This window comes from Rhinopithecus roxellana, chromosome 20 (genome assembly GCF_007565055.1).
Source record: "Rhinopithecus roxellana isolate Shanxi Qingling chromosome 20, ASM756505v1, whole genome shotgun sequence".
Lineage (NCBI taxonomy): Eukaryota > Metazoa > Chordata > Mammalia > Primates > Cercopithecidae > Rhinopithecus > Rhinopithecus roxellana.
Genome location: NC_044568.1, coordinates 73,287,624 through 73,314,986, shown reverse-complemented (window position 1 = coordinate 73,314,986; position 27,363 = coordinate 73,287,624). Strand labels below are relative to the sequence as shown.

General features: G+C 46.2%; 1 protein-coding gene across 4 annotated transcripts in view; it reads right to left on the bottom strand.

The window, feature by feature from the left end:
- Window positions 1–4,171, bottom strand: part of LOC104678413 (pyridoxal-dependent decarboxylase domain-containing protein 1) — a 62,036-nt gene extending 57,865 nt beyond the window's left edge. For 3 of the 4 annotated variants that reach the window (XM_030924388.1, XM_030924390.1, XM_030924392.1), the window contains exon 1: window positions 3,933–4,171. In XM_030924388.1, coding sequence (XP_030780248.1) covers window positions 3,933–3,953 — 21 coding nt within the window. In that variant the 5' untranslated portion in view covers window positions 3,954–4,171. Of the gene's footprint in view, window positions 1–3,000; window positions 3,120–3,932 lie in introns of all 4 variants that reach the window. The other variant, XM_030924389.1, reaches the window with a different exon arrangement.
- Window positions 4,172–27,363: the final 23,192 nt, after the last annotated feature.

The following is a 27,363-nucleotide window of genomic DNA, read 5'->3' as shown; positions in this document are numbered from 1 at the left end:
TAGCATGACTGAGGCAAGGAATGTTAAATTGTGCTTAATCTTAATCTCAATGTAAACTGCCAAATATGGCTAATGGCTACCAAACTGGAACTGTAGCTCTAGATTCCCTAAATTAGGGACTTTCTACCAGAGGCAATTCCCTCCACCCCTTGGGGGACAGCTGCCTCCATCTGGAGACATTTCTTATTGTCACAACCAGGGGTAGGGAGTGCGACTAGCATCTACTGAACGGAGGCCAGGGACACTGCTAACCACGCTGCCATGCACAGGCCTGCCCCCACAACAGCGGATTATCTGACCCAAAATATCAGTAGTGCTGATGCTGAGAAATTGCTCTAAGTTTGCTCAAGGATAGAATTAAAGTAAATGCAAAACAAACTGTAGCATACCTTGTCTAAACATAATACCCAGGAAGAATGAGATCTCTTAACCAACAGAAAAAGGTCCGGGCTATTCTACAAGTTTAGAGTAGCAGGTTTTGACCTGGCATGGTGGCTCATGCTTATAGTTCCAGCACTTTGGGAAGCTAAGGCAAGAGGATGGCTTGAGCCCAGGAGTTTGCGACCAGCCTGGGCAATATAGTGAGACCTCGTCTCGATTAAAAACATTTTTTTTAATTAGCTCAGTGTGGGGGTGAATGCCTGTAGTCCCAGCTACTCAGGAGGCTGAGTCACGAGGATCTCTTGAGCCCTGGAGACGGACGTTGCAGTGAGCCGAGATTGTACCACGGCTCTCCAGCCTGGGTGACAGAGAGAGATCCTGTCTCAAAAATAATAATATAACAGGTTTTTACTGAAAGGTGTGTTTAGTAACTTAAAATCTTCATCATTATAGTGATTACTTCCTGTGGCATTTTCTTTATTGAATATTAACCTAAGTACACGTTGTGAGGCTCTGCTACAGGGCCTTGTTCCTTATGCCTTGAACATACAGTGGAGGGTGGGGGCAAAGCCCCTACTGCTACTCTCCTAGTTTGAATTCCTTGCCTCCTCAATTAACCCATCTGATCATCTGATTTATTGGGACATCACTATCTCAGATACAAGAAAACTGATACTGTTGTGAAAGAAAAGCAAATCATGACAAGAAAATGGCTGTTATCACAGGTCTGCAAGTTTACATATCAACAGAAAAAGCAAGGGACAGAATTATATTTGGACCAAATCCCAATCATCGAGTGATTCTACTAAATGATGATCACATACTACTTTTTTTTTTTCCACATACTACATTTTAAAGTGACAGATGTTATTTTAAATTTTAGAGGGTGAGTATCAAATAACATTGTGGTTTCTGTAATCAGTATAAATTATGCAAGGATCAATTTAAATGGGTTCATAACTGCTCACATAGCTCTCGACTTTATACTAACAATGTAGAATTTAACACAGCATAGTCTATTCCTCAAAGAAACAGGAATAATGAACACAGTTACATGTTTCACTTTGACTCAGACTATTTTTCAGAACATAAAGTCATCAACACTCACATCATAGCAATGCTTTTTCTTTTCTGCCCAATTACCACCAACATAAATTGTTCATTCCATCTAAGGCCCTCTATTACTTCAGGGAATATAAACGTAAGTCCTGGCCAGGCGCAGTGGCTCACACCTGTAATCCCAGCACTCTGGGAGGCTGAGACGGGCGGATCACAAGGTCAGGAGTTTGAGACCAGCCTGACCAACATGGTGAAACCCCGTCTCTACTGGGAATACAAAAATCAGTCGGGTGTGGTGGCATGCGCCTGTAGTCACAGCTGCTTGGGAGGCTGAGGCAGAAGAATCACTTGAATCTAGGAGGCAGAGGTTGCAGTGAGCTGAGATCGTGCCACTGCACTCCAGCCTGGACAACAGAGCGAGGCTCCGTTTCGAAAAAAAAAAAGTAAGTCCCAGTCATAGTTCTGAAAAACTTAGACTCAGAATTTTCACACTGATCTAAGGCAGAAACTTCCAGCCCACATGTTCTGAATTCCTAAAAGATTACAGCAATTTTTGTGAATGCTCCAATATTAAACACACTGGAATTGCAGTCCCTCTTGATATCTTAATTGAGAGAGTTTAAGAGATTTTATCATCAATTAACACTTAGGGAGCAACCACTGTAATCTACTGATCAAATGCCAGAAAAGTAATATTTAAAGCAGGATTCCGACCCACTCTGCAGATTTTCCTATAAAGGCTAATTACTCCCGGAGGAAAGATCATCCCAGTTGTTTAGGATTCCAATTACAATCACATGAAGCCCATCCACCTTCTTAGGAAATTGAAAACACCACTTTGCATCATTTTGTACTCAACTGCTGGTGGTATAAATATGATCTTGACCAGGATTTCTCAGTCTCAACACTGCTCACATTTTGGGCCAGAGAATTATCCAGCGTGGGGAGCTGTCCTGTGCAATGTAGGATGTTTAGCTGTGTCCCTGGCCTCTACCCACTAGGTAAGGTAGCACCTCCCTGCCCCCACTGTGACGATCAAAAATATGCCCAGAGATAGCCAAATGTCCCCTGGGGAAATAAATTGCCCCCGCTTTAAGAACCACTCATCTGGACAAACTCAAAGTACCAAAAGGTAGACACTCTGCTAATCAGAAGACCGTAAAGACTTTATTCCCAGCCAGGAAAACATGTAACATTCACTCCAGAGATGGCACAAGAAAACCATATTATCTTTTTCTTGTCTTCCACCCAATGTATGCTAAGCAACCCAGGAGTAGGCTATAGCACTGTGAGCACACGAAGACATCTGGCCTAACTTTTACAATTATTGCCTTCAACTCTCCAGCGACAAGTGAACAAATCTACAGCAGCTGCTGCCTTGAAAAAAGACAAAATACATTATTCCTACTAGCTCAAAATTCAAATGTAGCCGTCTTAAAATACTAGCATTGCTCCTGAATGCCACATGCATGAAAAGCCGGGTGTGCACTGGACTGGACAGGCTGACTCCCAAGCTGGAACACAGAGAAGGGCTTTGAGGGAGGGCAGAATGTCAGGTACCGAAAGCAGGAATCCATGAAGAAACCCAAACCGGTTCCCATTTACAAGCCCTAACACTGGGACAATGAGAATCCGTTTCACATGGTAGAGCAGTCAGCCAGGTACACCACGCTGCCGTCCTAAAAGGAAATCAGAGGTAGGCTCTGTTACCAGTGGATTTCGAGTTGACTCGGGGATCCCTCCTCGCCACTGGAAAGGGGGAGCCAGGAAGTTGTGCAGCAGCTGCGATCCCTGAAACTCAATTCGCAATCTACGCAATACCCACCCCTTTCTGGAACTCATAAAGGTTCTCGCCCGGTGTTCGCAGACTTAGCATCGGAACCACCTTCGTGGGGCGGAGTGGGAGGGGGACGGTGGCGGTTAAATATGCAGATCTCGGTCCCGCCCCCAGAGGTTCTGACCCCGGGACTGAACCTCCACAGTTTACCAAAGGCCCCACGTGATTCCCACGCAGGCTGAAGTTGGAAAACCACTGCTTTAGCAATTTTCATTCCTAACTTGGAGACCAAGAAAAACCTACAGGTTTGCAGCTGGCTCCGAAATAACTGCGGCTTCTTTCCGGGAGCATCTGGGGTCGCCAACGGAGAGCTCCCAGTCCTCCAAAAGGGCCAGCCGAGTTCAGGCCGGCCACTCACGGAATCTCGGCAGGGCCCAAGGTCGGCCCCACGGTCCCAGTCCTGGGCTCCGGGCCCCTCACGGCCCCCACGGAACCCCGCCCAGCCTCTTCGGCCCACGGGGACCCGAGAGACACCTGGCCCCGTGACGCGCCCGGGCCGCAGCCGCCCTCCCGGCGAGGCCTCCTCAGGCGGGGCCCATCAGCCCGCGTCCCCCTGCCCAAGTCACAATGGCAGCTTGAGACTGGCAAACAGTCGCCTCGGAGGCGGGAGCCCCAGGCCGCAGCGCCGTCCCCATCGCCCCCTCCCGGTACGGACCTTCTCCAGGGACGTGTCCATGGCTGAGGCGGCCGGTGGTGGCCCAGCGGTCCCGGGCGCTACTTCCTCCTCCCGCGCCCCGCCGCTGTTTCCACGCTGGCAGCGCTGACGTCCTCCGCGCCCGTGGCCGGCGGGGCGGAGAGGAGGAGGAGCTGCCCGGCGGCGCCGCGGGCTGGCTAACCTGCGGGTTGAGGGACGGCGGGGCGGGGCCCCGTGGAGGTGGACGGAGCCCTCTGGGATTCCGTACCTGGGCCTCACGCCGGCCCTCCTTAACGTGCGTAGGTGAAAAGGGGAGGATGCCCAGTGGATTGTTCACCAAACTCACTCTTTCCAGCAGCCTGTCGCAATCAACAAGGTAGAAGTATAATAATCACAAAGTACTATTCATGGAGTGAAAGGCTGAAAATACTAGTGACGCACCTGCACTTCCGGACCCAGGCTTCCAACTCTCCCGCCTCCCCTCCCGCCGTCATCCCTCGAGAATGGAACAGGCCATTCGCCACGAAGGCGGTGAGCGAGCGAGCACCCTTGCACATGCGCAGGACTCACAGCGTCCTCGGCGCCCGGGAACTTGGGGGTTTTGGGTTTGGGGGCTACTTGGTGGACGCCGTTCAGAGAAGGCACTGATCTAAGCAGACGTGTTTGTCTCAGACCTTCCCGCCGAATTATAGACGGAAAAAATTGTTCAGACAACTGGGCCAGCCTTCTCCTTCATGTCACAATTATAACTTGTCAGGTAATGGGTAATAATAATAATAATATTAATACATCAGCTGCTGCTCTTCCATTTTCCTATTTCAGCAGCTCTAGGAGATCATCATTATCCCCATTTCGCAGTGCCGATCTAGGTACGATTCAGACCCGAGCCCCATGAGTCCACATGCCGCTTCCACTCCCACTTTACTTTAAATGTTTTAAAAAGTTAATTTTTTATTAATTTTTTTATCTTGTTACCGATGAATTGAAGGGAAAAAAATTTTAAATCTCATTTTAATAAAGAAGCGTGGATGTCTCACTATGTTGCCCTGGCTGGCTTCGAACTCCTGGCCTCAGGCGATCTTCCTGTCTCAGCCTCCCAAAGTCCTAGGATTACAGGCGTGAGCTACCACGCCCGGCCACTTCTGCAGTTTTATTGCAATGTATTTCTAACGAATGGGAAGGCGTACATTTGCTTAGTAGATTCCTCCGACCTTAATGAGGGAAACTGATGTAGACTACCACAGTTGCAATCAATGGGCCTCACGCCGGCCCTCTTCTCACACTTCAGTGAGACCCCAGTCTCACACTTCACCTCTGTGATGACCCTACAACCACAAATCTTACCCCTTTTCTCCCTGTTTTTTCTTTTCTTTTTTTTTTTTTGAGACGGAGTCTCCCTCTGTCGCTCAGGCTGGAGTGCAGTTGTGCGATCTCGGCTCACTGCAAGCTCCGCCTCCCGGGTTCACGCCATTCTACCACCTCAGCCTCCCAAGTAGCTGGGACTATAGGCGCCCGCCACTGCGCCCGGCTAATTTTTTGTATTTTTAGTAGAGACGGGGTTTCACCATGTTAGCCAGGATGGTCTCGATCTCCTGACCTCGTGATTTGCCCGCCTCAGCCTCCCAAAGTGCTGGGATTACAGGCGTGAGCCACCGCGCCCGGCCTTCTCTCCTGTTTTTTTTTTTTTTTTTTTTTTTTTTTTGAGACGGAGTCTTGCTCTGCAACCCGGGCTGGAGTGCAGTGGCCGGATCTCAGCTCACTGCAAGCTCCGCCTCCTGGGTTTACGCCATTCTCCTGCCTCAGCCTCCGGAGTAGCTGGGACTACAGGTGCCTGCCACCTCGCCCGGCTAGTTTTTTTTTTTTTGTATTTTTTAGTAGAGACGGGGTTTCACCATGTTAGCCAGGATGGTCTCGATCTCCTGACCTCGTGATCCGCCCGTCTCGGCCTCCCAAAGTGCTGGGATTACAGGCTTGAGCCACCGTGCCCGGCCTCTCCTGTTTTATACTCTTCCTCCCGAAATCTGTGTAACACGGTCACATTTTCAGCGCAGTAACTCCATGTTTTGAGCTATCTATGTTGTATTTGGTAAATTGCCTGGTTCTGTTAATAAAATTATTTCTACCAAAAAACCCTTGTGTGCTGCTTTAGACTGTACTGTGGGAATTATTCAGACTCTCTAAAGAACTTTCCAAACAGAAGGAATGACAGATTTATATCTTTCAAGAACCGAAGACTGAATGTATCCCCGCTTGAACAAAACAAGTCACTTTTCCAATGTGTTATGAAATTCTTCAAACATGTAGAAAAGTTGAAATGAGTGTACAGTGAACAACCATGTACCCACTACCTAGATTCTACAATTAATTTTCCCTGTATTTGCTTTATCACACATGCATCCATATATCCACGCATCGATACAAGTACATTCAACCTCTGAGCACCTCAGCATGGGTATCATTCACAACTAGTAAATTTTAAAGTCGCCTCCAAGTTTCTGTGGATTACATTACAAAGTATAATAGATTCTACAAAACAAATACTAGAGAGAGAAAAGTTAACTTGACTGTTTGAAAAGTAGACTTTGAAAACCCAACGTGAAAAAGTGGAAATAATCAACTGGATTATTTATTATATTTAGCCAAACATTTATTGACTGCCATCTTGGACAGTTGTGCTGGAAATAGTATGTAAAAGAGTAAGAGGCTGGTTCAAGACCAGCCCGGCCAACATGGTGAAACTCCATCTCTACTAAAAATACAAAAAATTAGCTGGGCATGGTGGCAGACACCTGTAATCCCAGCTACTTGGGAGGCTGAGGCAGGAGAATCACTCAAACCCAGGAGGCAGAGGTTGCAGTGAGCCAAGATTGCAGCACTGCACTCTAGCCTGGGCAATAAGGTAAGACTCCGTCTCAAAAAACAATAAAAATAAAAATAAGAGGCTGGGCCAGGCACGGTGGCTCACGCCTGTAATCCCAGCACTTTGGGAGGCCGAGGCGGGCGGATCACAAGGTCAGGAGATTGAGACCATCTGGCTAACACGGTGAAACCCCGTCTCTACCAAAAATACAAAAAGAAATTAGCCGGGTGTGGTGGTGGGCGCCTGTAGTCCCAGCTACTCGGGAGGCTGAGGCAGGAGAATGGCGTGAACCCAGGAGGCAGAGCTTGTAGTGAGCCAAGATCTCACCACTGCACTCCAGCCTGGGCAACACAGTGAGACTCCATCTCAAAAATAAAATAAATAAAAAATTAAAAAATTTTAGAAAGGCTGCGTGCGGCGGCTCATGCCTGTAATCCCAGCACTTTGGGAGGCTGAGGTGGGCAGATCACCTGAGGTCAGGAGTTCGAAACCAGCACGGCCAACATGGTGAAACCCCCTCTCTACTAAAAAAAAAATTACCAGAGTGTGGTGGTGTGCATCTGTAATCCCAGCTACTCGGGAGGCTGAAGCAGCATAATCGCTTGAACCTGGGAGGTGAAGGTTGCAGTGAGCCAAGATTGCACCACTGCATTCCAGCCTGGGTGACAAGAGCAAGACTCTGTCTCCAAAAACAAACACATACAAACATACAAACACCGCAAAGACAAGCTCTCTGCCCTAAAGAAAAACACTATTTTCTCTCTGCCCTAAAGAAAAACACTATTTTGGGTAGAGGTTTTTACTTTGGGATGCAGATGGAGGTCTCTGAAACTATACTCAAATTTTTTTGTGTGTGTGAGTGCATTTTTCTGGGGAAAACATCCATCGTTTTCATTATATACTCAAGTCTGTGACTCCCCCATCCTCAGAAAAAAAAAAAAAAAGTTGAAACCATTTGGCTTGAGGATGCACAGATAGGAAAACTGATAAATTATAAAGCAGCATTCTATGGACTAGTGAAGAGAGATAAGCAGAATACTGTACAATTTGGAGCATGAAGCCATCAATTGTGGGGAGGTTTAATCTCTATGGACATATGGCTTTATGTGCTGCTAACAGACTTTTCTTTTTCTTTTGCTGAAGTGCAGTGGCCTGATCTCGGCTTACTGCAACCTCCGCACCCCCCCAACCCAGTTCAAGTTATTCTCCTGCCTCAGCCTCCCCGAGTAGCTGCAATTATAGGCGTGCACCACCTCATACACTGTATTTTTAGTAGAGACAGGGTTTTACCATGTTGGCCAGGCTGGTCTCAAACTCCCAACCTCAGGTGATCCTCCTGCCTCTGCCTCCCAAAGTGCTGGGATTACAGGCCTGAGCCAGCAAGCCTGGTCTCAAACACCACTTTTTTTTTTTTTTTTTTTTTTTTGAGATGGAGTCTCACTCTGTCACCAGGCTGGAGTGCAGTGGCACAATCTTGGCTCACTGCAAGCTCTGCCTCCCAGGTTCAAACAATTCTCCTGCCTCAGCCTCCTGAGTAGCTGGAATTACAGACTTGCACCACCACATCCAGCTAATTTTCTTTTTTTTTTTGAAATGGAGTCTTGCTCTGTTGCCCAGGCTGGAGTGCAGTGGTGCAACCTCAGTTCACTCACTGCAACGTCTGCCTCCCAGGTTCAAGCAGATCTCCTGCCTCAACCTCCCAAGTAGCTGGGATTACAGGTATGTGCCACCATGCCCGGCTAATTTTTGAATTTTTAGTAGAGACAGGATTTCACTATGTTGGCCAGGCTGGTCTCGAACTCCTGACCTCAGGTGATCCACCCACCTTGGCCTCCCCAAGTGGTGGGATTGCAGGCGTGAGATCCAAGCGCCCAGACTTAATTTTTTCTTGAGACAAAGTTTCACTTTGTCAGCGATATCTAGGCTTACTGCAGCCTCCGCCTCCGAGGTTCAAGCAATTCTCCTGCCTCAGCCTCCTGAGTAGCTGGGATTACAGGTGCGTGCCACCAAGCCTGGATAATTTTTCTGTTTATAGTAGAGACAGGGTTTCACTATTTTGGACAGGCTAGTCTCCAACTCCTGACCTCAGGTGATCCACCCATCTTGGCCTCCCAAAGTGCTGGGATTACAGGCATGAGACACCAGGCCCAGCCTCAACTGTAGACTTCACTCAAAGGTACAAACATTGGATTATGTCTGGGCCAGCTTTTTCCATTGTCAATAGTATAGCCCATTGGTTAGAGCTCAGATTGTGGCTACAAGTAGAACTGGACTTGTTTTTTTTTTTCTTAAGTTACTTAACCTCTTGGTATATTACTTTCCTCATCTGTAAAATTCTGGTTATACTTGCCTTTTAGTGTTTGTTAAACATTCTTATGATCAAAAAACAAGCAAATAAAAACTCCTTATCTTCATCCACATCCCCTTATGGTCTCAATTTTCTCATTACACACACACCACCAACTCATCTCAATCTAGCTTCAGGTTTGTTCCCTCCACCTAAACGAGTCTCACTAAAACCATCTCAGTCCATCGCACCTGACCTCTTAGCAGCCCTAGAATCAGATGATCACTTTCTTCTTGAAACTGACTTTCCATGCTTCCCACAATATCAAATTGTCCGGATCGTCACCTTCCCTTTTCTGCCTGTTCCTTCTCAATGTCTTTTGGAGTTTCTTCCTCCTCCACCCAATGTTTAATTGTTGGATTTCCTCAGCACTCAGCTGGCAAGCCCTCTTTGTTTGTTTGTTTGTTTGTTTGTTTGTTTGTTTGAGACATTCTCGTTCTGTTGCCCACGCTGGAGTGCAGTGGCGCCACCTTGACTCACTACAACCTCCGCCTCCCAGGTTCCAGCGATTTTCGTGCCTCAGACTCCGGAGTAGCTGGGATTACATGCCACCATGCCCAGCTGATTTGTGTATATTTAGTAGAGACGGGGTTTCACCATATTGGTCAGGCTGGACTCGAACTCCTGACCTTAGGTGATCTACCCGCCTTAGCCTCCTAAAGTGCTGGGATTACAGGCGTGAGCCACTGTGCCCGGCCTGGAAAGTCCTTTTGATTTCTTCTTCTACATAATTTCATCCTCCATTGTTTCAGTTAATATCTATATCAAACTGAGAGTACTTCATCAATGGGCTGTGAAATTAACCATTGGGTCATGAGTAGCAATTTTTAAAAAAATGAAATAGGATGCAAAACATCAGAGCACATCACATGGATTAAGGATAATTAGGCAGTAACCCAAATGTCCATCAACAGATAAACAGACAAACAAATTATGGCCTATCCCTACAATGGAATGGAGTACTGTACTGCAATAAAAGGGAGTAAATTTTTGATCCATGGGACACCACAGAGTTGGCAGACTTTTTCCATAAAGTGCCTGGTTGTAAATATTTCAGGCTTTGCAAACCGTAGTTTAGGTTCTTGCCATTTCAGTCTCAAGTATTTGATTCGGTAGCATGAAAACAGCCATAGACAGGATGTAAACAAATGAGTGTTGCTGTGTTCCAATAAAGCTTTATTTATAGACACTGAATTTTGGATTTCATTTAATTTACATGTGTCACAAAATGTTCTTCTTTGACTTTTTTTCAATCACTTAAAAATATAGTCATGCTGAGCTCTTGGGCCTTTGCATAATCAGGTACCGGGCCAGATTTGGCCTACAGGCCCTAATTTGCTGATCCCTGTCATAGATGAATCTTGAAAACATTATGCTGAGTGAAAGAAGCCAGATACATGGCCTGGAGCCTGTAATCCCAGCACTTTGGGAGGCCGAAATGGGACGTTCGCTTGAGCGCAGGAATTTGAGGCCAGCCTAGGCAATGTTGAGAGACCCAGTCTCTACCAAAAAAAAAAAACAAAAAAAAATTAGCTGGGAGTGGAGGATTTCTCAAGCCTGGGAAGTTGAGGCTGCAGTGAGCTGTGATTGCACCACTGCACTCTGGCGTGGGTGACACAGCAAGACCCTGTCTCCAAGAAAATAAGCCAGATACAAGTGAATACGTATATCATATGTATATGGTACGTATGCTACATGGTTTCATTTGTATGGAAATCTAGAAAATGCAAACTATAATGGCAGAAAGCCTGGGACTGAGATGGAGGGGGAATTGACTGCCAAGGGGTGCTGGGGAATTTTTGGAAATGACAGAAGAGCTCTGGATTTTAATCGTGGTGATTACACAGGTATATACATTTGTCAAAACCTGTTGAACTGTACATGTAATATGGGTGAATTTTATTATGTAAAACATACGAAAATCTATTATGTAAAACATACTTCAACACAGTTGATTAAAAAATATCAGAGTGGCTGGGAGCGATGGCTCAAGCTGGTAATCTCAGCACTTTGGGAGGCCGAGACGGGCGGATCACAAGGTCAGGAGATCGAGACCATCCTGGCTAACACGGTGAAACCCCGTCTCTACTAAAAAAATACAAAAAACTAGCCGGGAGAGGTGGCGGGTGCCTGTAGTCCCAGCTACTCGGGAGGCTGAGGCAGGAGAATGGCGTAAACCCGGGAGGCGGAGCTTGCAGTGAGCTGAGATCACGCCACTGCACTCCAGCCTGGGCGACAGAGCGAGACTCCGTCTCAAAATATGTATATATATATATATATATATATATGTGTGTGTGTGTGTGTGTGTGTGTGTGTGTGTGTATATGTCTCTCTCTCAGAGCATTGGTGGGTTATTTACTATTGAGTAAAAAATTCTTTTCTTGTTTTATTTTTTGAGACCGAATCTCACTCTGTTGCCCAGGCTGGAGTGCAGTGGTGGGATCTCAGCTCACTGCAACATCTGCCTCCCAGGTTCGAGTGATTCTTGTGCCTCAGCCTCCCAAGTAGCTGGGACTACAGGTGTGAGTCACTATGCCCAACTAATTTTTGTATTGTTAGTAGAGACGGGGTTTCACCATGTTGGCCAGGCTGGTCTCAAGCTCCTGACCTCAAATGATCCATCCAACTCGGCCTCCCAGAGTGCTGGGATTACAGGCGTGAGCCACCATGCCTAGCCAAAAAATTCTTAAAAAAAAAAAGAGAAAAGAAAAACAAATCAGAGCACCTTCTATGGTAGGAAGGGTACTGATTGCTTCTGAAACTTCTGCTTCAGTTATACACATTTATAGCTGTACCTTGATTGCACTGAACTCCTCTTCCACCCTAAACCAGGGATTCTCACACTCCTCATCCCATAAAAGCTCCCCATCATCCACCCAGCTGTTCACGCCAGGAACCAGGGTGTCTTCCTCTCTCTCACACTTCCCCTTCCCTAACCCCTTCCAATCAGTGTTGCCACTTCCACCTCCTAAATATCTCTCAAAGCTGTCTGCATCTCTATTTCCGTTGCTACCACCTTGACTACTGCCATATCGAAGCAGTCTCTGCAGCCAAACCATTCTTAATACAGAAACCAGAGTCATCTGTTAAATGTAGAAATCAGATGGTCTGCTTACAAGCCTTCAGCTGTTCATGGAATAAAGCGAGCATCCTTCACTTGGCCCATGAGTATATAATATGGCCCCTGCCTACCTCTTCGGTCTCTGACTGTCATTATCCCCTTGATTATCCTCTTGGTCTTTTTGTTGTTGTTGTTGTTTGTTTTGAGACAGGGTCTCACTTTGTCACCCAGGCCGGAGTGCAGTGACGTGAACACAGCTCACTGCAACCTCCACTTCCCAGGCTCAAGTGATCCTCCCACCTCAGCCTCCCGAGTAGCCGGGACCGCAGGTGCACACCATCATGTCTGGCTAACTTTTTTGTATTTTTGTACAGATGGGGTTTCACCATGTTGCCTAGGCTGGTCCTCAACTCCTGAGCTCAAGTGATCCACCTACCTCGGCCTCCCAAAGTGCTGGGATTACAGGCGCGAGCCACAGTGCCCGCCTTCGTCTTCCTGTACTGCAAGATCTTTCCTGGCAAGCTGTTTTATTTGATGAGGCTATTCTTTTTTTCCCTTCCCTTTTGTCTTGTGTAACTTCTAATCCCTTTGGTAGAAGTATAAGTATCATTTTCTCAGGGAAATCTCATGAGTGCTTACAGGCACCTGTCTTTCTCCTTTATGTACTTAGCACAATCACAATTAATTAGTTGCTTAATGTCTGCCTCCCTTGATAGATTATCAATGCCATATCTGCAGGGACAGAATCTGTCTTTAATATTATTGTGTCCCCAAGTGACTAGCAGATAGGCTCTCAAAAAAATAGTCATAGAACGAATGAGTAATGAATCCACATACTGGCACAGTAATATTATTTCCAAAACATTTCCACTGTTTTCAATCTGGTTTTAATGAGCATCATATTTTATTTATTTATTTTTTGAGACAGTCTTGTTCTGTCACCCAGGCTGTAGTGCAGTGGCTTGATCTCGGCTTACTACAACCTCTGTCTCCTGGGTTTGAGCGATTCTGCTGCCTCAGCCTCCTGAGTAGCTGGATTACAGGTGCCCACCACCACACCTGGCTAATTTTTGGAGTTTTATTACAGACAGGGTTTGACCATGTTGGCCAGGCTGGCCTCGAATTCCTGACCTCGAGTGATCCGCCCGCCTCAGCCTCTGAAAGCTCTGGGATTACAGGTGTGAGCCACCGCGCCAGACCGAGAATCATATTTTAAAGACACTTCATAGACGCAGAGGCAATTTACCGCCCAAGTCTAGCTAGTCCAGTGCCTAGGATGCAGTGGGAGTTCAGTAATCACTAAATGCATGGATTCAACAAATATTTTCTGAAGGTGCATTATATACCACACAGTATTTTAGAAATTGGAGATACAACAAAAATTAAAAGAGATTAGGCCGCGCGCGGTGGCTCAAGCCTGTAATCCCAGCACTTTGGGAGGCCGAGACGGGTGGATCACGAGGTCAGGAGATCGAGACCATCCTGGCTAACATGGTGAAACCCCGTCTCTACTAAAAAAATACAAAAAACTAGCCGGGCAAGGTGGTGGGCGCCTGTAGTCCCAGCTACTTGGGAGGCTGAGGCAGGAGAATGGCGTAAACCCGGGAGGCGGAGCTTGCAGTGAGCTGAGATCCGGCCACTGCACTCCAGCCCGGGCGACAGAGCGAGACTCCGTCTCAAAAAAAAAAAAGAGATTAAATCTTTGCCTTTTGTGGATTTTTTTTTTTAAACTTGAGATAGGTCTCACTTTGTCCCCCAGGCTGGAATGCAGTGGCACGATTCTGGCTTACTGCAGCCTCAACCTCCTGGGCTCAAGTGATCCTTCTACCTCAGCCTCCCAAACTGCTGGGACTACAGACATGCACCACCATGCCCAGCTAATTTTTTAATTTTTGAAGAGATGGGGTCTCCCTATGTTGCTCCGACTGGTCTTTGAGCTCCTGGGTTCAAGTGATCCTCCTGCCTTGGCCTCCCAAAGTGCTGGGATTACAGGTGTGAGCCACTGTGCCTGGTTATTTTTGTGGATCTTATATCCTATTGTAATAGAGAGATAAGTAGCTATATAATGTACATTAATTACTTGTAAATACCATAAGAAAAATAAAGCAAAATAAAAGAGTAAATTATGAATGAATCCGTCCCTTGGCTCTCAATTTGAAATCTCTGTTCTGAAACATCAAAAATGTTTTAGAAAATGTTTGTTCAGTGATAATTAGCTAGATATAGAAGAAAGCAAAACCAGCCACCACCATCAATGATTTGTTGATTTTTTATTAATTTTCAGCACCTTGAGGAAAGTATTCCCATTGACAATTTTTCTGGTACTCAAAGACCTTTTTGTTTTTGTTTTTGTTTTTGTTTTTGTTTTGAGCTAGGCTCTCACTCCTGTCTCCCACGCTGGAGTGCAGTGGCATTTCGGCTCACTCCAACCTCTGCCTCATAGGCTCAAGCCATCCTCCCACCTCATCCTCCGCAGTGGCTAAGACACAACCACCCCTGGCTAATGTTTGTATTTTTGGTAGAGATGCGGTTTCACCATGTTGCCCAGGCTGGTCTCAAACTCCTGAGCTCAAGCATCTGTTCACCTTGGCCTTCCAAAGTGCTGGGATTACAGGCATAAGCCACCACACCTGGCTGAAAATAAGAATTTTTATTAGCATTTTAAACTATAATTTGTGTTTAATTTGTTTCAGATTTATTTCCATTTCATGAAAGTGCACAGGCTTCTCTAAAACTCTGTACCCAGAAGGCAAATGGGCAAAGACATTAACAGACAATATAAAAAGGAAAATCATGCAAATAGTCAACATGACAAAAAGTTCAACGTTACTAGTAACCAAAAAAATTCAGAAATGGATGAAATAGCATTTTTGCCTATAATTAGCAAAGTTGTTTTTTTTTTAATAATAACATTTGGCTGGGCGTGGTGGCTTACACCTGTATTGGGAAACCGGGGCGGGCGGATCACCTGAGGTCAGGAGTTCGAGACCAGCCTGACCAACAGGGTGACGCCCTGTCTCTACTAAAAATACAAAAATTGGCCGGGCATGGTGACGCACGCCTTGCAGTCTCAGCTACTTGGGAGGCTGAGGCAGGAGAATTGCTGGAACCCGGGAGATGGAGGTTGCAGCAAGTGGAGATTGTGCCAATGAACTCCAGCCTGGGTGACAGAGCGAGACTCCATCTCAAAAAATAAAATAAAATAACATCCAGTGTTAGTGTAGAAGGAGGTAAGTATTCTCAGCCGGGCACAGTGACTCACGCCTGTAATCCCAGCACTTTGGGAGGCTGAGGCGGGTGGATCACCTGATGTTGGGAGTTCGAGACCAGCCTGACCAACATGGAGAAACTCCCGTCTCTACTAAAAATACAAAATTAGCCAGGCATGTTGGTGCATGCCTGTAATCCCAGCTACTTGGGAGGCTAAGGCAGGAGAATTGCTTGAACCCAGGAGGCAGAGGTTGTGGTGAGCCAGGATCATGCCATTGCACTCCAGCCTGGGCAACAAGAGTGAAACTCCGTCTCAAAAAAAAAAGAAGAAAATAAGTATTCTCATGGTTTACTGGTAGAATTTCAGATTGTTATAAAACCTTTGACATATTTCAAAGATTCAGTTCAAAGTATTGAAATGAATGGAACTGGGCATTCAGTAACAAAAACACTTAAAATATACCTATGTTTTGTACTTAAAATTCTACTCCCAAAGTGTAAACTAAAGACATAAATATGTTAGAGATTTAACTATAAGACTGTCCACAGTAGCGCTGCTTATAATGAAACAAAATTGAAAACAAACTATATATACAACAAAATAACAAGGAATTGGCTAAACAGTGGTACTTCCATAAAACTGGTTAAAAGACATAACCTGTAAAAAAAAAAAAATAGTGCCAGGTGCGGTGGCTCTCGCCTGTAATCCCAGCACTTTGGGACACTGATGCGGGAGGATCACTTGAGGTCAGGAGTTTGGGACCAGCCTGGTTGACATGGTGAAACCCTGTCTCTACTAAAAGTACAAAAAAAATTAGCCGGGCATGGTGGTGGACACCTGTAATCCCAGCTACTTGGGAGGCTGAGGCAGGAGAATCATTTGAACCTGGGAGGCAGAGGTTGCAGTGAGCTGACATCGCACCACTGCACTCCAGCCTGGGTGACAGAGTGAGACTCCTTCTTAAAAAAAAAAAAAGTGATGCAGGTACACATTTATCAACATGGAAAAATGACACTGTTAACTCAAAAGGGCTGGTAAGAACACAGCATGTGTAATATGAACCTAGTTTAATTTTTTAAATAAAAAACTACATACATGGAAAAGATTATAAAAAATTCATTAAACATGAAAAGAGTGGTTAACACTAGAGATGTTAATTTTATTTGTTTTTTGGAGATGGAGTCTGGCTCTTTTGCCCAGGCTGGAGTGCAGTGGTACAATCTCAGCTCATTGCAGCCTACACCTCCCGGGCGCAAGGGATTTTCCTGCCTCAGCCTCCCAAATAGCTGGGATTACAGATGCCCACCATCATGCCCAGCTAATTTTGTATTTTTAGTAGAGATGGGGTTGTGCCATGTTGGCCAGCCTGGTCTCGAACTCCTGGCCTCAAGTGATCCACCTTGGCCTCCTAAAGTGCTGCAATTACAGGTGTGAGCCATCACGCCCAGCCAAGATGTTAATTTTATTAATTACACTTGTTTGCTTTTCATACATGTAGAATTACTTTTTAAAACCATTAAACAGTCAGGCATAATGCCAGGAGCCTGTGGTCCCAGCTACTCAGGAGACTGAGGTGGGAGGATCACTTGAACCCAGGAGTTTGAGGCAAGCCTGGGCAACACGGCAAGACCCCACGTCTAAAAAATGAAAAGAAAAAACATCAAACAGTACGACGCCAGTTTTTGATCTATTGCCTTCCAGCTCCAAATCCACCCTTTTTGCCTTCTGGGTAAAAATGGATCTGGGCCCTGTAAAGTAGTTATCCTTTGCCAGGAAGCACGTTATTTTAAGTTTGATCAGTAGAGGGCGCTGGAGAGACACTGCAGGAGGAAAGAGTTTTGCTTCATGGTTCCTGCTAATGGCCTCTCCAGTGTCTGGCTCCTGCACCACCCGTTGGCAGGCAGCTTCCCCTGGCAGTCCCCTCTGGTGGTTTTGCAGCAGAGTACCTTCAGAGAGACACCTTGCCGTGAAAAGTTTACCCTGAGGGTAGATTTCCAGCAAGTTCCACCAGCCAGCAGGGCATCACAGTAACTGTCTTCTTTGCTATTCGGTGACGCAGGGCTGTACCCTCTCTACCTGGTCAGGATCTCAGCCCTCCAGGGGTGATTGTTTCCATGAGTGTCATGGCTGTTCCTTGTATCTACTATTTGTACACTTATTATTTTTTTTTTTTGAGACAGGTTCTCACTCTGTTGCCTGTACTGGAGTGCAGTGGTACAATCTCGGCTGACTGCAACCTCTGCCTCCCGGGCTCAATCGATCCTCCCACCTTAGCCTCCCAAGTAGCTGGGACTACAGACATAAGCCCCATGCCTAGCTAATTAAAACAAATTTTTTTTTTAGGAATGGAGTCTTGGTGTATTGCTCAGGCTGGTCTCCAACTCCTGAGCTCAAGCTAATCACCTGCCTCAGCCTCCCAAAATGCTGGGATTACAGACGTGAGCCCTGCACCTGCCTGTATACTTTCCAGAGTTCCCTTCTTACTACTCAAACCCTCATTATTCCAGTCTCCTATTAACAATTCTTCATATAGTCCATCCTCATTATTCGTGGGTTCTGTATTTATAAATCTGTCTACCTTGCTAAAATGTATTTGGACCCCAAATCAATAATTCTGGTGCTTTTGCCATTATCTGAAGACACGTATATGCAGAGAGCAGCAAAATTTTTAAGTCACATGATGCGCCCATTCCCAGCTGAGGTCCAACAAGGTGACACTTTGCCTTCTTTTTAAAATTTTTCTAAGACAGAGTCTTGCTCTATCGCCCAGGCTGGAGTGCAGTGGCATGATCTTGGCTCACTGCAACCTCCACCTCCGGGGTTCAAGCGATTCTCTTGCCTCAACCTCCTGAGTAGCTGGGGTCACACACGTGTGCCACCATGTAGGCTAATTTCTACATTTTTATTTTATTTTTATTTATGTTTTAATTTTATTTATTTATTTATTTATTGAGACACAGTCTTGCCCTGTCTTCAGACTGGAGTGCAGTGGCGCAATCTCGGCTCAGTGCAACCTCTGCCTTCTGGGTTCAAGCGATTCTCCTGCCTCAGCCTCCTGAGTAGATGGGACTACAGGCACGTGCCACCATGCCTGGCTAATTTTTGTACTTTTAGTGGAGATGGGGTTTCACCATGTCAGACAGGATGGTCTTGATCTCTTGACCTCGTGATCCGCCTGTCTCGGTCTCCCAAAGTGCTGGGATTACAGGCATGAGTCACCGCGCCCGGCCAATTTCTGTATTTTTATTAGAGACAGAATTTCACCATGTTGGCCAGGCTGGTCTTGAACTCCTGACTTCAAGTGATCCTTCCGCCTCGGTCTCCCAAAATGCTAGGATTACAGGCATGAGCCACTGTACCTGGTCACACTCTGCCTTCTTGTCTCAGTTTTCAGACTGCAAACAAGTGTCCTTTCTGCAGTGTATTTAGTGTCATATCTTTCACAGTTCTGTGCTTTTTGTGATTTTGCTGCTTATAACGGCCCCCAGCCAGGTGCGGTGGCTCTCACCTGTAATCTGAGCACTTTGGGAAGCCAAGGCAGGTGGATCACCTGAGGTCAGGAGTTAGAGACAGCCTGCCCTGTCTCTACTAAAAATTAAAAAAATTAGCCGGGCATGGTGGTGCATGCCTGTAATCCCAGCTACTCCGGAGGCTGAGGCAGGAGAATCGATTGAGTCTGGGAGGTGGAGGTTGTAGTGAGCTGAGATCATGCCACTGCACTCCAGACTGGGGAACAGAGTGAGACTCCATCTCAACAACAACAACAAAAGGCCCCTAAGTGTCCTCCTGAAGTGCTATCGAGTGTCTCTGAGTACAAGAACGCTGTGAAGTGCCTAATGGAGAAAGTACATTTGTTAGATAAGCTTTGTTCAGGCATGAGTTACAGTGCTGTTGGCCGTGAGTTCAGTGTCAATGAATCAACAATATGTATTAGATAAGGCATCCTTCAACACACACACATAAAACACAAGGTTATGTATTGATTGCTTTATAAAAATATTGTGACCAGAGGCTTGGAGAAACCCAATCCTGCATTTTGTTTAGAGCAATGATTCAATATTTGCCAATTCAGTGTCCGTGGTGACTTTATACAACATAACTATCTTGAATAATGTGAATCAATGATATTAAACTTTCCCTCTTCTAGCTGGGCACAGTGGCTCCTGCCTGTAATCCCAGCACTTTGGGAGGCTGAGGAGGGCGGATTGCTTGAGTCCAAGAGTTTAAGACTAGTCTGGGCAACATGGCGAAAACCTGTCTGCAAAAAACACAAAAATTAGCTGGGCATGGTGGCACTCATCTGTAGTCCCAGCTACTTTGGAGGCGGTGGTGGGAGAACCACTGGAGCCTGGGAAGCAGAGGTTGCAGTGAGCCAAGATCCTGCTACTCCACTCCAGCCTGGGCAATGGAGTGAGACTCTGTCTCAAAAAAAAGGAAAAAAGAAAAGAAAGAAAAAGAAAAATTGTCTGGAAAATTTGCAGAAAGCATAGCTATTTTTATTAGTCTGTAGCCACATTTTGAGCCAAACTTGTCAATGAAAAGAGTCAAACTCTGTAAAATATTTGAAGAGATTTATTCTGAGCCAAATAAGAGCGACCATGGCTGTGACACAGCCCTCAGGAGATTCTGAGAACATGTCCCCAAGGTGGTCCGGGTGCAGCTTGATTTTATACACTTTAGGGAAGCACTAAATATCAATCAAGTACATTTAAAGATTTGCAATTGGTCTGGGTTATAGGTAAATTAAAAATTTTCTGGGCCGGGCGCGGTGGCTCACGCCTGTAATCCCAACGCTTTGGGAGGCCGAGGCAGGTAGATCACGAGTTCAGGAGATTGAGACCATCCTGGCTAACACGGTGAAACTCCATCTCCACTAAAAATACAAAAAGAAATTAGCCGGGTGTGGTGGCGGGTGCCTGTAGTCTCAGCTATTTGGGAGGCTGAGGCAGGAGATGTAGTCTTGCTCTGTTGCCCAGGCTGGAGTGCAGTGACACGATCTCAGCTCACCTGAGGTCAGGGGTTCGAGACCAGCCTGGCCAATATGGCAAAACCCCATCTCTACTAAAAAAACAAAAAAATTAGCTGGGCGTGGTGGCACATGCCTGTAATTGCAGCTACTCAGGAGGCTGAGGCAAGAGAGTTGCTTGAACCCAGGAGGCAAAGGTTGCAGTGAGCTGAGATCGTGCCACTGCACTCCAGCCTGGGTGACAGAGTGGGACTCCATCTCAAATTAATTAATTAATTAATTGTGCATTGTAGTCTTTTGTCAGTAGAAATTTCAGGATTCGCAAGAGAAGTTACATTTTAGACATGGTAGCCCCCTTGATGGTTCTTATTAAACTGGGATTCATTTAAATGAAATAATAATAGCTACAATAAGCTTCATTGTAGTCCTCTTAATATATTTTTAATGTGATCCTTAGTTGTAAATTGAAGCTCAGTTCCCACATCAGTACTTATTCCCTGCTGAAAGAGCGCCGAACAAAACTCCTCTTTTTCATTCGAACACAGCCCTATGTTCTCCATTCATCTCCCACTGTTTGGGGATATTAACGGGACATGAACGCGCTGCCTCATTATTGCTGGAGGGCTCTGAGTCACAGCTTCCACAGATGATGAAGCCTCAAGGTAATGAATTAATTAATCTTAGAGCATCTCTTCTTGTTTGAAGACCATGGGAGTCCTTTACCATTACTTGAGTAATAGATTGTCTTTAGTTCCTGATTTTTTTTTTCTGTTGCTTCTAAGAAGAGACAAGTTTGCACTAATGCATTGGAAATCATCGAAGCCTTCTAAGTCTTCATTTTTCCTTCTTTCAGTTCCCATTAAGTAAATCCACTGAGCTGTTCCACAAAGAACACCAGGGATATTAGAGGATATTTGCCTCTAGAGATTGCTACCAATCCCTCGCCTCTCGGGGTTCCTGGAAGAACTGACATGTGCAGAAGGTGCCCAGTAAATGTCAGTTTCATCCCTTTGGTGTTGCCAGATTTAGCAAAATGATTTTTTTCTTTATGTTTTTAAATTTTTTTGTTTTTATTTTTTTTCCAAGACTGAGTTTCGCTCTTGTTGCCCAGATTGGAGTGCAATGGCATGATCTCAGCTCACTGCAACCTCTGTCTCCCGGGTTCAAGCGATTCTTCTGCCTCAGCCTCCTGAGTAGCTGGGATTACAGGCGCCTGCCACCACACCCAGCTAATTTTGTATTTTCAGTAGAGATGGGGTTTCACCATGTTGGCCAGGCTGGTCTCAAACTCCTGAGCTCAAGTGAACTGCCTGCCTCAGCCTCCCAAAGTACAGGGATTACAGGCGTGACCCACTGTGCCCGGCTTAATTTTTTTAATTTTTTATTCGTTTTTGATCAGTGTCAGAATTTAATTTTTTTTTCTTTTGAAACAGGGTCTCACTCTGCCACCCAGACCCACCTCAAACATAAGAAATATGTCTGACAAACAGTTACTTTGATAAAGTATAGAGGTTAAAAATCCTCTTACTTCTAGAATCCTAGGAATTGAACTACCCCTGAGAATCCAAAATTCTGGGGTGCAGTGGCACAATCATAGCTCATTGCAGCCTCAAACTTCTAGGCTCAAATGATCCTCCCGCTCGGCCTCCCAAGTAGCTGGGTCTACAGGCAAGTGCCACCAAGCCCGACTGCTTTTTGTGTTTTTAGTAGAGATGGGGGTCTCACCATGTTGCCCAGGCTGGTCTCAAACTCCTGGGCTCTAAGCGATCCTCCCACCTGGGCCTCCCAAAGTGTTGGGATTACAGGCGTGAGCCACCATGGCCAGCCAGCAAAATAAATTTTTAAAATATCCGGGTGCAGTGGCTCACGCCTGTAATCCCAGCACTTTGGGAGGCAGAGGAGGGCGGATCACGAGGTCAGGAGATCGAGACCATCCTGGCTAACATGGTGAAACTAAAAATATAAAAAAAAATTAGCTGGGCGTGGTGGCAGGAGCCTGTAGTCCCAGCTACTCTGGAGGCTGAGGCAGGAGAATGGCGTGAACCTGGGAGGTGGAGCTTACAGGGAGGCAAGATTGCGCCACTGAACTTCAGCCTGGGCCAGAGTGAGACTCCCTCTCAAAAAAATAAAAATAAAATAAATAAATGTTAAAAATACAGGGCACCCAGCTAACTTTGAATTTCAGGCTAACAATGAAGAAGTTTTTAGTATAAGTAAGTGCCCAATTATTGCATGGGGGCATACTTACACTAAAAAGGTATTTATCATGTATCTGAAATTCAAAGGTAACTTAGCATCCTACATTTCACCCGGCAGTCCTAGTCCCTTCCCCCACTCCACTTTGCGGGTCCCAGTCTCCTTTGCTAGAAACCCAATTTTGCTCTATTTTTTTCCCTAACAAATGTAATTAAAGGAATTGTGTAGAAATTATTTGGGAAATTTTCTTTCTTTCTTTCTTTCTTTCTTTTTTTTTTGAGACACAGTCTCCCTCTGCCACCCAAGCTGGAGTGCAGTGGCCGGATCTCAGCTCACTGCAAGCTCCACCTCCCGGGTTTACGCCATTCTCCTGCCTCAGCCTCCTGAGTAGCTGGGACTACAGGCGCCCGCCACGTCGCCCGGCTAGTTTTTTGAATTTTTTAGTAGAGATGAGGTTTCACCGTGTTAGCCAGGATGGTCTCGATCTCCTGACCTCGTGATCCGCCCGTCTCGGCCTCCCAAAGTGCTGAGATTACAGGCTTGAGCCACCGCGCCCGGCCTCTTTCTTTCTTTTTTTTTTTTTTTTGTAGATTATAAGATTTTTTTTCTAGAAACTCAGTTTTGCCCTATTTTTCTGTCTAACAAATTTAGTTAAGGGAATTGTATATGATTCATTAGGGAAAATTTTTTTTTTTGTAGACAATAGGTGGTTTCTCTATTTTAGGCAGGGATCAGATTTTTTTTTTTTTTTTTTTTTTTTTTGAGATAGAGTCTCGCTCTGTTGCTCAGGCTGGAGTGCAGTGGGGTTTTTTTTGAGATGGAGTCTCGCTCTGTTGCTCAGGCTGGAGTGCAGTGGGGTGATCTCGGCTCACTGCAACCTCCGCCTCCCAGGTTCAAGCAATTCTCCCTGCCTCGGCCTCCTCAGTAGCTGGGATTACAGGTACATACCAGCATGCCCTGCTAATTTTCTTATTTTTCAGTAGAAACGGAGTTTTGCTATGTTGGGCAGGCTGGTCTCAAACTCCTGATCTCAGGTGATCCACCTGCCTCAGCCACCCAAAGTGCTGGAATTAAAGGCGTGAGCCACTGCACCTGGCCTTAGTTTTTTTTTTTTTTTTTTTTTTTTTTTTTTTTAAGCATTGCAAATACTAAAAAGTCTTCTCATGGCATATAATTCAGTGCCTGGCACATAATGGTTCTTAATGAATATTTAACAATTGAATGAATGATTGAATGAATGCCTGGACGAACATAGTCCTGAGGCTGTGTATGTAGAGAAAGAGCAAGTAAGATTTCAGCTAAGATGATCAATTGCTGTTAGGTGAGACCAAAAGGACTATGGAGAAGGAAGATGTAATAATGAGGGGACTAGCAGGCTGAATAATGGCCTCCCAAAGATGCCCACATCTGAGTCTCTTGGGAATATGTTACTTTACATGGCAAAAGGAACTTTGTAGATGCAATTTTCACCTAAAGATTATTCCTTTTTGTTTTTTTTTGAGTTAGGGGCTCACTCTGTTGTCCAAGCTGGAGTACTGATGTGATCATAGCTCACTGCAACCTCAAACTCCCAGGCTCAAACGATCCTCCTGCCTTGGCCTCCAGAGTAGCTGGGACTACAGGTGTGCACCACCACACCTGGGTAATTAAATCAATTTTTTTTTTTTTTTTTTTTGGTGGAGAGGGAGGTTGTATTAGTCTGTTCTTGCATTGCTATAAAGAACTACCTGAGACTGGGTAATTTATAAAGAAAAGAGGTTTAGTTGACTCACAGTTCCACAGGCTGTACAGGAGGCATGTCTGGGAGGCCTCAGGAAACTTTCAGTCATGGCGGCAGGCAAAGGGGAAGCAGGCACGTCTTACATGGCTGCAGCAGGAGGAAGGGAGAGGAGGGGGAAGTGCTACACACCTTTTTTTTTTTGTTTTTTGAGACTGAGTCTTGCTCAGTCACCCAGGCTGGAGTGCAGTGAGGCAATCTCGGCTCACTGCAAGCTTCGCCTCCTGGGTTCACACCATTCTCCTGCTTCAGCATCCCGAGTAGCTGGGACTACAGCTGCCTGCTACTATGCCAGGCTAATTTTTTTGTATTTTTAGTAGAGACAGGGTTTCACCATGTTACCCAGGATGGTCTCGATCTCCTGACCTTGTGATCCGCCCGTCTTGGCCTCCCAAAGTGCTGAGATTACAGGCGGGAGCCACCACGCCCGGCCTGCTACACACTTTTTTTTTTTTTTTTTTTTTTTTTTGGAGACGGAGTCTCGCTCTGTCGCCCAGGCTGGAGTGCAGTGGCCGGATCTCAGCTCACTGCAAGCTCCGCCTCCCGGGTTTATGCCATTCTCCTGCCTCAGCCTCCCGAGTAGCTGGGACTACAGGCGCCCGCCGCCTCGCCCGGCTAGTTTTTTGTATTTTTTTTTTAGTAGAGACGGAGTTTCACCCTGTTAGCCAGGATGGTCTCGATCTCCTGACCTCGTGATCCGCCCGCCTCGGCCTCCCAAAGTGCTGGGATTACAGGCGTGAGCCACCGCGCCCGGCCCTGCTACACACTTTTAAACTAACCAGGGCTCATGAGAACTCACTCACTATCACGAGAACAGCAAGGAGGCACTCTCCCTCCATGATCCAATCACCTCCCACCAGGTCCCTCCCCTAACACTGCGGATTATAATTTGGCATGAGATTTGGACAGGGACACAAATCCACACCATAGCAGGGGCTCTCACTATTTTCCCCAGACTGGTCTTGAACTCATGGCCTGACAAGCGATCCCAAAGTGCTGTGATTACAGGTATGAGCCACCACATCAAGCCAACATAGGGATCGGCACTCTAGCCTAGGCGACAGAGGAGACTCCGTCTCAAAAAAGTTAATTAACTAATTAAAACAAATAAAATAAATAAATAAATAAATAACCCTACACCTTCTGCCTCTGTGACTTTGCCTGTTCTGGGTATTTCGTGTGAATAGACCCATGCATCCGGTGGTCTGGGCACCTTTAAAACGCTTAGCCCCCATGTCGGCCCATGGCCTCCGGATTGGACGGCGCGGGAGGGGGGTGCGCGGGGCGCCCAATCCCTCCGGAGCATCTGGACTGGCCCGTGCAGGCGCGGGCGCCGGCAGAGGGCATCTGAGGGGCCGGGAAGCCCGGAAGTGGTGCAGGAAGCCGCCGACCACGCCGGCTTCTGATCGCTGGCACCCAAATTCAAGACAACCCTGGTGACATAGCAAGAGTCTGTCTCTACAAAAAATTAAAAATTAGCCAGGCATGGTGGTGCCTGCCTGTGGTGCCAGCTACTCGTGAGGCTGAGGCGGGAGGATCACTTCAGCCTCGGGGTTTGAGGCTGCAGTTAGCTATAACTGTACTACTGCCTTCCAGCCTGGGTGACAGAGTTAAGACTTTGTCTAAAAAAAAAAAAGAGAGGCCGGGCGCGGTGGCTCAAGCCTGTAATCCCAGCACTTTGGGAGGCCGAGACGGGCGGATCACGAGGTCAGGAGATCGAGACCATCCTGGCTAACACCGTGAAACCCCGTCTCTACTAAAAAATACAAAAAACTAGCCGGGCGAGGTGGCGGGCGCCTGTAGTCCCAGCTACTCGGGAGGTTGAGGCAGGAGAATGGCGTAAACCCAGGAGGCGGAGCTTGCAGTGAGCTGAGATCCGGCCACTGCACTCCAGCCTGGGCGGCAGAGCGAGACTCCGTCTCAAAAAAAAAAAAGAAAAAGAGAGAGAGAAAGGGAGATGGGAAGATTCTATGCTGCTGACTTTGAAGATGTTGGATGGGGAGCCAAGGAGTGCAGGAAGCATCTAGAAGCTTGGAAGAGGCAAGAAAATGGACTCTACTTTAGGACCTCCAGGAGGAATGCAGTCCTGCAGACCCATTTTAGACTCTGACCCCCTAAATTCTAAGACAACAAATTTGTGTTCTTTTAAGCCATTAAATTCGTGGAATTTGTTACCTCAGCAATGGAAAAATGATACAAGGGGGATCAAAGTAATAAGCAAAGAAGGAGATGTTTTGGTGAGCTGGAAGCTTGCCCAGCTGGGAGAAATGTAACAGAAATTTACTTGGGACCAGTAACAAGGATAAGGAGCCGGAAAGGCTAGAAATCAACAAATGAGCAGATAAAAAGGGTTAGAGAACATAGATATGGGCAGATTGCCAACAACTGAAGAGAATGGATATATTGGTTTGCTGGGGCTGCCATAACAAAATAGCACACACAGGGTGACTTAGACAATAGAAATTAATTTGCTCACAGTTCTGGAGGCAAGAAGTCCAAGACCAGTGTGCCTGCTGAGTTGGTTTCACACGGCTGCCTTCTTGCTGTGTCTTTACATAGTCTTTCCTCGGTGTGAAAACATCCCTGGTGCCTTGTTTTTTTTCTTTATTTTTAAAATAAAAACAGAGAGAGAGAGAGAGAGAGAGTCTCGCTATGTTGAGAGAGAGAGAGAGAGTCTCGCTATGTTGCCCAGGATGGTTTCAAACTTCTGAGCTCAAGCAGTCCTCCTGACTTGGCCTCCCGAAGGGCTGGGATTACAGGCATGAGCCACCACGCGCAGCCCCTGGTGCCTCTTTGTGCGTCCAAATTTTCTCTTTTTTTTTTTTCTGGGACGGAAGCTTGCTCTATCACCCAGGCTGTAGTGGAGTGGCTGGATCTCGGCTCACTGTAACCTCCCCCTCCCAGGTTCAAGCAATTCTCCGGCCTCAGCCTCATGTGTAGTTGGGATTACAGGCATGTGTCACCACACCCAGCTAATTTTTGTATTTTCAATAGAGACAGGGTTTCACCATGTTGGCCAGGCTAGTCTCAAGTG